Source organism: Mus pahari, chromosome 10 (genome assembly GCF_900095145.1).
Source record: "Mus pahari chromosome 10, PAHARI_EIJ_v1.1, whole genome shotgun sequence".
Lineage (NCBI taxonomy): Eukaryota > Metazoa > Chordata > Mammalia > Rodentia > Muridae > Mus > Mus pahari.
The window spans coordinates 112175935-112190422 of NC_034599.1; the positions used below are offsets into that span (position 1 = coordinate 112175935).

The 14488-nt window shown below is 40.2% G+C and overlaps 1 protein-coding gene across 1 annotated transcript in view; it reads right to left on the bottom strand.

The window, feature by feature from the left end:
- Positions 1-14488, bottom strand: part of Oxsr1 (oxidative stress responsive kinase 1) — a 95288-nt gene that overhangs the window by 52881 nt on the left and 27919 nt on the right. Inside the window, exons 3-4 of the mRNA XM_021206890.1 lie at positions 12170-12278; positions 2440-2581 (exon numbers count right to left, since the gene is read on the bottom strand). Of these exons, the coding sequence (XP_021062549.1) occupies positions 2440-2581; positions 12170-12278 (251 nt within the window). The remainder of the gene's footprint in view (positions 1-2439; positions 2582-12169; positions 12279-14488) is intronic.

Here is a 14488-nt window from a genome sequence, read left to right on the forward strand (position 1 = left end):
TCATTTGTATCTTGATTTACAAAAATGCTAACTTTGAGATACAAACAGGTTTGGAAAAAATGTATCAAGTACCTTGTATTCTGAAACCGTAAATTGCATTTGAAGTCTGTCAGTATTATAAAGAGTAATTTCCACCAAAAAAAAAAAAAAAAAAGAGTTCCAGGACAGCCAGGGCTATACAGAGAAAAAAAAAAAAAAAAAAAAAGAGTTCCAGGACAGCCAGGGCTATACAGAGAAACCCTGTCTCAAAAAAACCAAAAACTAAAACAAAACAAAAAAACAAACAAACAAAAAACAAAACAAAAGAGTCAGGGTGTTGTTAGACATTATACTCTACACATACCATGACTGCTATACCTATGAATTCACAACAGAAGCGACTATCTACACAAGATTAGGCCCCCTCAACATTCTATCATGGTTGGAGAAGGGTTCATAAGTCCTCCTTGATGGACTACAGGCAATTTGATTCCAGGGAGAGGGAGGGTTGCATTCCTAAATGGTAGAGTCCCTGCTAACTGACTTCCATCAAGGAAGTAACCCCAGAAGTCTGCTCAAACAAGCAGGGGGTCAAGTGAAAGGGGGGGGACAATGGGGGAGGAAGAGGTCCACTGCATACATGGATTACACTGTGGAAGAATAATTATTAAATAAAGACTAAAATGTTTTCCCAAAGGATCTCAACTGTTTCAAGTGGGCCTGACAATCTGAGGCTTCTCTGTGACTGCCTCTGATAGACCTAACAATATGAAACATCTCTTTGACTGCCTCTGATAGACCTAACAATATGAAACATCCCTGCGACTGCCTCTGATAGACCTAACAATATGAAACATCCCTGCGACTGCCTCTGATAGACATAACAATAGGAAACATCCCTGCGACTGCCTCTGATAGACATAACAATATGAAACATCCCTGCGACTGCCTCTGATAGACCTAACAATATGAAACATCCCTGCGACTGCCTCTGATAGACATAACAATATGAAACATCTCTGTGACTGCCTCTGATAGACCTAACAATATGAAACATCTCTGCGACTGCCTCTGATAGACATAACAATATGAAACATCCCTGCGACTGCCTCTGATGCTTTTCTCAGGTATCTGAAGTCAAGATGGTTAGTTATTATCAGCTGCAAAGCAGGATGGATACATATGACATTTATGATTACAAAGTTATTCACTCAGCTACATACATGCATGCATGCATACATACATACACACACACGAAATGGGATTTTATTTATTGGTTTGTCTGCTTGCTCATTTAGTGATAGAGAAATAGGAGAAAAGTTCAAGAAGCATCCTTTATAAAATTGTTGAAAATGCTACTAAAAAAACCCCAATCCTCCTGTTTGTGCCAATTCCCCACCAAGCAGCAAAAGATGGCTTAGGGAAAAACCCTTTCACTTCCAACAGCAGTAACAACTGCCCCAGACCAGACAGCAGCCTGCACAAGAAGGAGGGGCTCACAGGCCACATGTCCAATGCCTAGCACTCAGTCTCCGGGCAGCAGCCTAAGTCTAGACTGTGCTCACTATAGAAAAAGAAAAAAAAAAAAATTTAAGCTTTAACTAAAAGTATTCCTTTACAAAGAACTTTTCAATATTTGGAAAAATATTTAAGATATAAATGTAGGGCTGGAGAGACAGCTCAGAGATGGTTAAAAGCACTGACTGCTCTTCTAGAAGTTCTGAGTTCAATTCCCAGCAACCACATGGTGGCTCACAACCATCTATGACAGGATCTGATGCCTTCTTCTGGTGTCTGAAGATAGTGGCAGTGTACTCATATAAATAAAATAAACAAATTAGCTAATTGAAAAAAGATATAAGAATAAAATGAGGAGAGCAGTAGACAGTGTGTCTGTGACTCCAGGGTCTGCACAGTTAAGGGAAAGAGAGCAGGACCTGAAGTGCAGCCTGGCCAAGTTAGCAAAACTTTTAAAAGTTGGTATGCTATTTTTTTTTTTTTACAGCTAGCAATATATAGCTCTGTTATAAAATACTTGTATAACATGAACAAGAGCCTGAGTTCAATCCCTAGCACCTCAAAAATGAGAGACAAAATTATGTAAGTATCATTATCTTAAGCACTTTAAGAAACAGAAAAGAAAATGGAAACCCATATTCCAAACCAGTGAGTGTCTTCTTGGCAGAAAGTAAGTTGTCTTTTTTTTTTTTTTTTTTTTTCATTTTCTAACTTTACTGTTTACCACTTTTGTTTGTTCTTTGAAAGAGGACCTTATGATCTATCTCTGGCTGTCCTCAAACCTGCATGCAGACCAGTCTGTCCTCAAACTCAACAGACATCCACTTGCCTCTGCCTCCCAGGTGCTGGGATTAAAGGCGTGTGCCACCACGCCCGGCTTACTTTTTGTTTGATATTTTAATATTTATCACTTTTGGAGGATGAAGAAGACCCTTCACGCACCTGTGGATCTGCCCGTTCTTATGCAGGTACTCCAATCCTTCTAAGACTTCTCTGAGGATTGTAGCAATGGTCGGCTCATCCAGAACTCCACTCTTATGCTCCCCCTTTGCCACAATGTGTTTAATAATATCCAGAACAGAACCTGAAAACAGAAAACACAGCCCTCTTAAAATTTTAATTCATTCAGTAATAATTCAAACCACTTAGAACATTCACATCAAATAAATTATGTAAGAAAGAAAGGAAAAAATAGCAAATACAAGGAAATACAGATGCTTCAAACTGGAAATTCCAACCTAGAACAGAGAGTTATGAATACCCCATGGTAAGCTACACCAGCATGTCCTTCAGATCTCTAATGAGAACTTGGGAAGGCTGCTGTAGGCTTTCTATCATCTCTAAAGAATCTCCTGGGTAATGGACACCCATCAGTAACTCTCATTCAAACTATCACAATCAAAGACGTTGTCAACCTAGATTAGACTGTGTAGTATTTTATAACTAAGAATGTAAAAATACAATTGAAATACTAGTCAAATCAATGAAGAAACACATAGAAAGTAAAATCAAAGCTATTCTGGTTGTCAACTTGACTACATCCAAACTAACTATAACCCCAAAATGGAGGGACACACCTGTAAGGGATTTTTGCTTAATTTGAAATAGGAAGGTCCACTTCTAATCCAGATCTCTAATCTGGGACGCACCTCCTGCTGGAAGTCTACATAAGGGCATAGATGCTTCACTCTGTCTGCTTGCCCTTGCCATCGCTAGCAAACCCACTCCTTCACTGGCATCAGACGTCTGGAAACCAGCTCATTCATCCGAACTGCTGGATTGAACATCTACCAGATTCTTGGACCTTCTGTTCATAGGTAGCCACTGTTGGGGATTAGCTAGACCACAGCCTGTAAGTCATCCTGATAAATCCCCTTTGTACACAGAGAGAGAGAGATCACCTCTGTTTACTCTCAAGAACCCTAATATAACCATCATAAATAAACTGGGTAAGGCAAAGGTGAAGCCAGGAATAAAAGCGACTTCAGCCTTCCCTGAAGTAGCGCCCAATGTCTCAGCAGCCCAGCCAGCTCCCCTCGGGGTGAGGATGCTGCTCAACACGCACTGCAGCTGAGCCCACACAACAGACAACCAAACTTCTCACACTCAAAAACTCTCCAGAGACTCAGGAACGCATAGAAACGACTCCACTGGCCTCTGCGCACTATTTACCACCTACAGTCTCCCTCTTTCTCTAAAATCTGTCTTCAATAAAATAAAGCCACTAGGTCCCACTGAAAATGCACTATACTGCATACTCTTGCTTAACTCACCTGAAGAATTTCATTTAAACACATAAAAATCTTAATGGAGGGGGCCAGTGGTAGAGCTTGGTGGTAGGGGTGCCCTAGCCTCTGTTCCCGAAGCCAAAGCACTGCACCTCAACACAAACGCCCCGCCCCTCGCAAACAAAGTAGCTCTAGGACTCAATACACCAACGCAGTAATAACAACAATACCACCGCCGCCGCCGCCGCCGCCGCCGCAGGGCTTAAGAAAAAGAACTGACACTAAATCCTGAGCTAAGGCTTCTAGAAGGCTTTTTTTTTTTTTTTTTTTAAGATTTATTTATTTATTATATGTAAGTACACTGTAGCTGTCTTCAGACACTCCAGAAGAGGAAGTCAGATCTTGTTACGGATGGTTATGAGCCACCATGTGGTTGCTGGGATTTGAACTTCGGACCTTCGGAAGAGCAGTCGGGTGCTCTTACCCACTGAGCCATCTCACCAGCCCCCTTCTAGAAGGCTTTTAAGCCTCTGGAGCAGTCCACAGAAGCCATCCATGACAGAAAACAGATGTGGTCAAGCCTGACGCCTCAGTGGGCAACATTTCCTCCAGACTAAGCAGGAAGAAAGGACACAAGCGATAAGGAGGGCGATGACCTTCTTGAAAAGAAAGCAGACTAGAGACATTGAACTTCAGTGTCCAGAGGACAAACTCAGGAAGTGATTCCCCGGCTGCTCTTGGAGGCAGGGACAGGCGAATCACCGAGTCAGGGTCCACACAGTGAGCTGCAGGCCAGCCAGAGCGACACGATGTAATACAGGCTTAAAATTAGAGACAAAAACAAAGTACTCCCTACCTGGAGTCCCAGCACCCAGGCCATACGAAGAGAAGGGAGGGGAAAGAGGGCAGAACTGGTTGCAAGTGAGAGTCTCATTACTCTGCCTCAGGAGCGCCCACTACCACTCAGGACTTCCAGCAGGTGACGGGCACTTTATTCTGTCTAGAGATAAGGAACCAGAGAGTTCTAAATGCTATATAACACTTCCTAACACATCATTTAGGACTGCTTTCCCTTCCTTGACACTGGAATTTATAAATCTGTAATCTGTCTAGGGAGAAGTTCAGTTCCTTTGAGTTTATCAAACACATATTAAACCCTGAAGAAAAGTGACCGAATCAATGACTGCATATGTTCACTCAAAAAGGTCACAAGAACTATTTAGTGAGAAGATAAAGTCCCATGTTTGAAACTTTAAGAATTTTTAAAATGAAGACTGGAAATGGGAAAACTCCTGATAGAATTTAAAAATCAACTAAATGTATTCCTTTGAGAATTCTGCTCATGCTTTATTCCTAGCACACAAGGCTCAGGCAGGAGGTCTGTCATAAATTCAAGACCAGCCTGTACATGGAATTCCAGATTAGCCTAGCCCACAATGAGCTTCTATCTCAAAACACCATAAAGCAAAACAAAACAAAACAAAAAATTAAATGAAAACCTCAAGGAAGTCCTATTATATTATTATGTAGAACTTGTTACAAAATAAGCTATGTATCTCAGGCACAGTGGCACAGGCCTTTAATCCCACAGCTGGGAGGCAGAAGCAGGCGGATCTCTGTGACTTTTGGACCAGCCTGATCTACATTAGCTCTACAACAGCAAGTACTACATACAGACACTGTATCTCAAAAGAAAAGAAAAAAGACATGATCTGATATGTTTGCTGACTTCAAGGAGCCTGACATAAGCAAAAGAATACATGGTCTGGCTTAGGATTGCTATTGCTGTGAGGAAACACACTAACAGCGGGAGGAAAAGAAATTATTTCAATTTACAGCTTTCAAGTCACATTCCACTGCTGAAGCCAGCCAGGAACTCACACAGGGCAGGAAGCTGGAGGCAGGAGTTGACACAGGGGCCAAGAAGGGTGCTTTCTCATAGCACCCATATGGGTGGCACCACCACAATGAGATGGACCCTTCCCATCATTAATCAAGAAAACACACCACAGGCCTGCAGTGGTGGTGCATGCTTTCAATCTCAGCACTTGTGAGGCAGAACTTTGTGAGTTCAAGGCTAGCCTCTCCAAAGCTAGTTCCAGGACAACCAGGGCTACACAGAAAAACTCCATCTCAAAACGAGAGAGAGAGAGAGAGAGAGAGAGAGAGAGAGAGAGAGAGAGAGAGAGAGATGAATCCTATGGAAACACTTTCTGGATTAAGATTCCTTTTTCCGCCTGGTTGTGGTGGCGCACATCTTTAATCCCAGCACTCGGGAGGCAGAGGCAGGCGGATTTCTGAGCTCGAGGCCAGCCTGGTCTATAGAGTGAGTTCCAGGTTAGCCAGGGCTATACAGAGAAACCCTGTCTCGAAAAACCAAAAAAGGGCTGGTGAGATGGCTCAGTGGGTAAGAGCACCTGACTGCTCTTCTGAAGGTCCAGAGTTCAAATCCCAGCAACCACATGGTGGCTCACAACCATCAGTAACAAGATCTGACAACCTCTTCTGGAGTGTCTGAAGACAGCTACAGTGTACTTACATATAGTAAATAAATAAATCTTTAAAAAAAAAAAAATTCCTTTTTCCCAGATGACCCTAATGTGTCAGGTTGACATGGAAATTAGTGAGAACATATACAACAGAGCTATCCATTTGATTTATTCAACATCATACAGATTTAACTCAGTGATGGTGATTACAATCTTCTCTCCTCAAACATTACAGTTACACAGAAGTGTTCATGCAAACTGCAACAAAGATGAAGGTAAACATGGTAAGCAGAGGAGACTAACGAGGATCACTGACAGCACAATTAACCCAGTTTATTAAAGTCGGGACTTGGGGACTAGCTGTGAGAGTGTGCACTCTATTTTGTCCTTAACCACAATCTGCAAGGACTAGTGTACAGAGAAAACAAAAACAAACAAACAACGACAACAAAAGAGAAACAGTAGACTCCAAGACTCTATAAACTGTCATTACATAAACATGAGCCCAAGCAGTCGTACTGTAATAGACACTGTAACAACCTACACTGCTCTGGTGACAGCTATCCATCAAACGCCATGTGCTGCAGGCTGCAATGCACATGGTGTTCATCTAGCAGGCATGAGGCTGGGTTTGATCCCCAGCAATGCATAAGCCAAGTATGGGGGTCTCTTGTAACCCCAGCATTGGAGACTAAATGAACAGGAGGTCGGCCTCATGACACACCATGTTGGAGGAGGCCAGCCTTATACTATATGAAAACCTATCTCAAAAAGAAATGTTCAAAAGAAAAAGCCCAAGCATTTTTAGAATAAAGCAAACAAAATACTGAAAAATGAGATTTAGTACAAATTTTGTAAGAAAGCAAAAAGTTAAAAGTACAGCTCTTCCATTCCCCAAATAATCTGTGTGACATCACAACCTGGGCACAGAGGGACAGTAATGCAAAACCTAAAGTGTCCAAGTAAACCATGCTAATTATCAGAATAGTGTTGACAAGACACAGCTCAATGGTTTAGAGCACTCACTGCTCTTGCAGAGAACCTAGGCTCAGTTCCCAGCAGCCAATGATGGTTCACAAATGTCTCCAGTTCCAAGGAATCCACTGCCCTCTTCTGACTTCTGTGGGCACTGCACACACATGATACACTAATACATAGAAATAATTACATCTAATAAAGTAAAAAATGTTAAAGACATTTTAAAGAAAATAACACTATGGACAAAGAGAGAGGCAGCTGCTGAGCCTGTTAAATTGGCAATTAACTCAATCACATGAACTAATCAACCCATTGCTCTTACTTTACTTTTATGGAAAGATTCGTTTTAAAAACAAAAATAAACTCATTTTAAAACTTTGCTATCTATGGCATTGCCCATGCTAAACAATCAATGTACTGCACTATATCCTTAACCCGCAATGACTACTACCACTCCTAAGATGTTTCGGAGCCACTGAGATTTAATAGGGCCCAAAATTTGTTTAGCTCAGTATCCCATTATAAACCAATAGGTGTCAAAAAACTAAAGGGCGTGGTGATGCACGCCTTTAATCCCAGCAGTCAGGAGGTAGAGACAGGCAGATTTCTGAGTTCGAGCCCAGCCTGGTCTACAGAGTGAGTTCCAGAACAGCCAGGGCTCCACAGAGAAACCCTGTCTTGAGAAAACAGAGGAAAAAAAGAAAAAAAAAAAAACCTAAAAACTCAAAATTATTGTTAAACATGCAAAGCATATCACTATTAGTCAGAATTTTACTGGGTCCTGCTTAGGAAAAGGGATTACCCATGTTTTCATCTATAAGACTATGACAAAGGATGGCTATAAACAACAAATACCTTACTCTCTAGAAAAATGCACCTAAATTAATTGTAATTCTATACATAATCCTTTAATGATTGTAGGTACTTGCGTTCCTTCCTCACAGAATTTTTCTTAAGCACTTGGATTCATTTTATCTACTTCTATGTGTATGAATATGGTACGTGCAAGTGGATTGAGGTCAGAGGACAACTTGACAGCTCCAACTACCTGGATTTCTGGAGACCTTTCACCGCAGTGCCGTGCTAACAAATTGCAGAAACAGATATTTGGACAGAAAATGGGTCTAAAGATTTATCAGAATACTAATAAATGCCAACACTATATAGAGACTCTATCCCCAAAACAAAAACAATAAAAAATTAATTTAAAGTAAACATATATAGTGGTTTTTTTATTGCTGGAAATATCAGAATAAAATTCCTTAATATAAATTAAAAATATATGTATGTATGTGTGTATATACGTATGTATGTATGTATGTATGTATGTGTGTATGAATATGGTGAATATAGTTCTAGTTTTTGTTTTCTAAATATGGCTTAATATACCTAAGTTTAAACATTTATTCTATAACAGTAAAAGATTTCACCATCTTAAAAAATATAGAACTTTTACTATTTGAATATATATATTATATATCTTAATATATATATAGATATATTAAGATAATGTGACTTATAAAATATATGTAATTATATAAAGAATTATGACTAGGGAATACTTTAAGTATCCTAGTGCTAGGTTGGAAAAATCAGACACTGACCCAGGAAACCTAAGACAAGGAAAGACAACAAGCAAGTTAAAAAATACTTTATCCTTTTCACATCCAACCTGCCTGTGATCAGAATCAAAGAGAGAGGAACAGGAATCTTTAACAGACAGTTAATGTGTCTTGTTGCAGGATAAAGTTATAGAAAAGATGGGTGAGCGCATAAGAAAGTGATGAGAATTAAGCAGACACTCCCATTTATCATGAAACTATTTTTCAAAACATGGAAAACTCTATATTATACATGTTTATAAATCACAAGGTGAGCAATAACAAAAGATACAATATTACCTAATGTTCCCATATCTGTCCATACTGAAAAGAACCATGCTTGACCACCATCTTGAAAGGTGGTTGGTGTTAGCAACCATCATATGAAACGGGCCTTTAACAAAGCAATCCAGTTTCTCCAGTGTGTCACTAATGGGATTAAAACAAAAAGGTGATTCTGGCTACGCTGAAAGCATCAGACAGCAAGGGCAGGCTCCTAGTATGCCTAAGCGGCTTTGCGCAACACCTACAGGAAAGCAGAGGGAGGCCTTCACTTCTACCAGCTCCGGTCACCCTTATCAACACCCAGGAGCACAGGAAGGCATGTTCATTCAACAAAACGTAAAATAGTTCAGACCTGAAATGCTCTTCCAGTGAGAGACACTTTCTAAAGAGAAAGGGATTTTATTCTAAAGCCTATGCTTCTCTAAGGAAGTATGAAGTAAAATATCACACCAAAACTGCAAATTAAGTAAATGTGGATTCTTTCTCCTACAACAACACACTGTAAGATGAAAACTCACATTCTCTTACAAAACCCCACAGGCACACAGAAACTAAGCATCAAGGGATGGGAAGGCTAAGGTCCTATCACTCACAAGTCCTCCCAACTATGCTACAAATTCTAACCTGAGCCTTACCAAAGGGGAAAAAATAGATATATCACTATAAATAGCATGTGTCTAGAGATAACACTAAAAAAGTTCAATCTATACATGCTAAATCCATGTACTTGTGTATATTACATATATTCTAAATGAAAAAAAATACATAATTATTCTAATATTGGAGGAATCAAGATTTTTTTCTGAGCAAGAGAAAACAGATTCAAGTATAATATTAAGTTGTATAAATTTATATTATTTCCAATAGACAATATTAATGTGAAGTTATGATTTATTTGTAACATACATATTTCCTAGCTCTAAGAGCACTGAGGCCACAGCACTGGACACTCCAAGCATTTAAGTTAAGCTGTGAAATGCCAGTCTTGAGAAGAAATGTCAACACTTCTTAGAATGTTGGCTGACTATGGATCTGGGGAAAAAGGAATACAAATGTGAACCTGAGAAATTCTGAATATGACTGGGAAGACAGCTCAGCCAGTAAAAAAGCAAGCACCAGGACCTGAGTTCAATTCCCAGAACCCACTTGAAAGAAAAGGCTGGGTGGTGACCATACTAGCAATCCCAGCCCCAGGTAGGCAGTGCAAGTGCAGTAGAGATTACTGGGTAGAGATTATAAGATCCCAGTGGTTTACTGGCCAGCCAGCCTAGGCTACTTGGCCAAGTCCAGGGCAATGAAAGACCCTGTCTCAAAACAAGGAAGGTGGGGGCATCTAGAAAATAAAAAATTAAAGTTGGCCTCTTACCTACTGCACACATATAAACACAAACACAAAAACATCAACATGTGTGTGCACATGTTCACTCAAACATATACACAAACAAAGAGGGGAAGGAAAGGAGTGAGAGAGGGTGTGAATCAAATGGCAAGGAACCATTCTAAGCCTGCCCCAAACTGAAACCTTCCTGCCATAGCCTCTTACATGCTCATATGCTAAGATTACAGGCATGAACCATCATACGAAGCTCAACAATCAATTGTTTTATGTGTGAGTATTTTACATCAATGTATAAATATGCACTGCATCCATGCCTGGTATCCCTGGAGGTCAGAAAGCATTGGCTCTCCAGGAACTAGAGTTATGGATGGTTGTAAGCTACCATGTAGGTGCTGAATATGGAAATCAGTCTTCCGCAACAGCAACAGATTTTCTTAACTACTAAGCCCTCTCTCTCTAGGCCAACAATCAATTCTTAAAATGCATTTGAATGTTTCTTTGCTCCTGAGGGCAGCATGTATGCTCCAGTGCACATGTGGTCAGAGGACACCCTTACGGAGCTGCGCTCGCATCCAGCCTTCACACAGGTCCTGGAGACCCAAGAAAGCACTAGGCTTACACCTCACAGCAAGTGTTTCACCAGCTGCGCCATATTACCTGCCCTCAATCTTTTTACTCTGCCTTTTTAATGGGAACTATAATAGAGATTAAAGAGCCTCAGTTAATAAGGCAAGGTTCCTCTTAAAAAACAAAACAAAACAAAACAGGAGGGCTGGTGAGATGGCTCAGAGGTTAAGAGCACTGGCTGCTCTTCCTGAGGTCCTGAGTTCAATTCCAAGCAACAACATGATTATTCACAACCATCTGAAATGGGATCCAATGTCCTCCTCTGGTGTACATGAAGACTGCTAATTTACTCATATAAAAAAAAAGAAATAAATCTTAAAAAAAAAAAAAATCACCTTATATTTACAAAAGAAACAATGCAGCAATAAAAATAATTTCTAATGAATTACCTGATTTAAACAAGGACTAAATGCTAAAATAATAAAATGTAAGTCCTACAGGGATATAGAAAATAGTGTCAAAGTTTCATCTCATAGATTACCTGATAGCTACAAGAAAATAGTTTTCATAGTTGTCACAACCTTAAGCAAACAAAATAAATATTACTATTAAAGACCCACTTAGATAGAAAACACTTCCTGATGTGATGCACTGTGGAATGGTCAACACTCCAGATCTAAAAATACTTGGCCTGAATTTGATCAAGCTGAACTTTCAATCGAATGCTTAGTATGCTAGAAATAGACATACAGACTATAGGTGACATCAAAACGGAAGAATCAAATAAATCAACATAAATGGACAAAATCTTTCAATCAGTTTATGTCCTAAAAAGGGGGAGGAAACCATACTATGTTAAGAGACGTCAGAGGCCAAATGGCCAAATGGAAAGTGATAACATATCATAGCTACACACTAGCATTTGTTTTTATTGAAACTACATTCTTAGTATCTCCTCAAATGCAAAATATCCACAAAACCCTACCAGGATGAGAAAACTTTTTATTTATTTATTTTTTTAGATAGGATCACTTTGATTATGTAGCTCTGGTTGACCTGGAACGTGATATAAAGATCAAGCTAGCCTTAAACTCACAGAGATTTGCCTGCCTCTGCCTCCTGAGTACTGGAAAATATTACATTTTTAACCTAATGAAACTTAGCATCCTACTGTAGTATACTCACCTCCACTTAGCAGCTTCATGACGAGCCACAGCTCATCCTTTACCACAAAAGACGTGTAGTAAGACACAATGTTAGGATGATGGCATTGGCTCATGGCTTGGATTTCTTTCTACAAGGAAAAAAACATGATCATTGACTACATTCCAGCTTAAAGCAATCCCTATAATTAAGCAAATCTAGATCTGGCCACCCCAGAACTATGTTACAATCTTTTCTGGGATTTCCAAGGAACTAATTTCTTCATGAATGGCTACACTGGAACCAGGAATCAGGCCAAACAGCACACATCTCTAATCCTGGGACTTGAGAAGGAGGAGGAAGACAGAAAGTTAGTGATCAGTCTGACCAATGCACAGGAGGCCAGATCCTGTCTCAAAAGGCTAAACCAGGCCAGGTGGCTGTGATGTACACCTTTAATCCCAGCACTTGGGAGGCAGAGACAGATTTCTGAGTTTGAGGCCAGCCTGGTCTACAGAATGGGTTCCAGAACCGCCACAGCTACACAGGGAAACCCTGTCTCGAAACCCCCACTATTCCCTTAAAAAGGCTAAACCAGAAAATGTGGAGGTTTCCCTCCATCATTTCGGACTCTACTCATTGTACACACTGCACTGAGAATCTCTGAAACTACAGACACACACTGCTTATCACACAAGGCATCCCTGAATAACCACCTTAGAAGATCAGGCCCACAGAGAATAAATACAAATAACAGAAGGTAGAAGATTTTTGTCTATTTGTGGGGGTCATTTTATCTTAAAAAAATATCAGGTCATCTGATTTTTGTGAGAAGACTTAATGATTTTTACACCAGAGAAATACACTGATATGTTTAAAGTTATAAACTAAATCCAGAGTAGTGAACCCTGTGCCAAAGCCCAATCCTATCTTGGGTTATAAAATGTAAATGAACAAAGGATCAGAAATGTTTTAAAGTCTTACCCTGTCCCTTCTGACCCCACTGCTATGATGCAGACACACAGACTTAATGCTTCTGTCTCTGGACCGTGAACCTAAGGGTCCCTCTGTATTACATATATTCCCACAGCATCATCACTTAGCAATCTGGTTTCAGTGGACATTCTTTTACCATTTTTCCGGGGCATTGAGGTTCATCAGGTGATGCTGCAGCTGCTGCTTCTATCACCATCATCATCATCATCATTAAAATAAAGGCACTGTAACAACTTTACATTTTCTGGATGGAGAGGCCTTGGACTGGAGTCCCAAGAGCCCATAACTCAAAGCACCTTCTCGCTCACAGCAAATAGCTACAACAACTACTAAAGCCTGTTTCCCAACCATCATGGAACTGAAGATGTAAGCTTACGCAGAGTGCTTGCCAAACATGTACTAGATCCTTAGTTCGATGCCTGATATGAACATCTGTGCACATGCACACACAGACACACACACTCAAACATACATGCATACACATTCACACACATGTATGTGCTTAAAATAGAACCTACACTAATTCTTTAATTATTCTTATTTGGGGTGTATGTGTGCGTGTGTACACCCATGTACCCATGAAAGTCAGAGGAGGGCAATGGATCACTTGGAGCTGTTAAACTTGCAGGCAGTTGTGAGCTACCTGCCTTGGGTCCTCCAGGAAGAAAGCAATGCTCAGAATCACCGAGTCATCTCTAGCTCCTACAATCACTGCCGAGTTATTCTGTGCACACCTCCCCACAGAACTGTAAACTCAACAAAAATTAAGGGTATTCTCTGCACTTACAATTGTGCCTGACACACATGTACACCTCTAATAAATATCTGCTGAATGGAAAGCTCTATACGGCTTTCCATTTATTCATGCACACGCCTTATATCCTTGGATAAAGCATTTATTTTCAATCTTTAAAAATAATAAATGAAGTGATCAGTAAATGCTATTTTTTCATCTTTTCTACTTAAAGGCAATTTATTTGTACCAAAGACCTTGTATATATTTTTCGAGCCCTAAAGACACCAGCAGACATGGTGGCACACGCCTTTAATCCCAGCACCTGGGAGGCAGAGGCAGGCGGATTTCTGAGTTTGAGGCCAGCCTGGTCTACAGAGTGAGTTCCAGGACAGCAAGGGCTACACAGAGAAACCCTGTCTCGGGAAAAGGAAAAAAAAAAAAAGACACGAGCAGAGATTTTTGCAAGGCTCCTTAATTTCTAAAACTCAGTAAGTAGGAAAAGAAGGAAGGAAGCACTTGCCTATTTACAGTTAGACAGGACTTCAGGTAAGATATGTGCATGCAAAAAGGAACACATAGGTCAGCATGTACATGGCAAATTAGTAATCACATTAAACATTACAGGAATC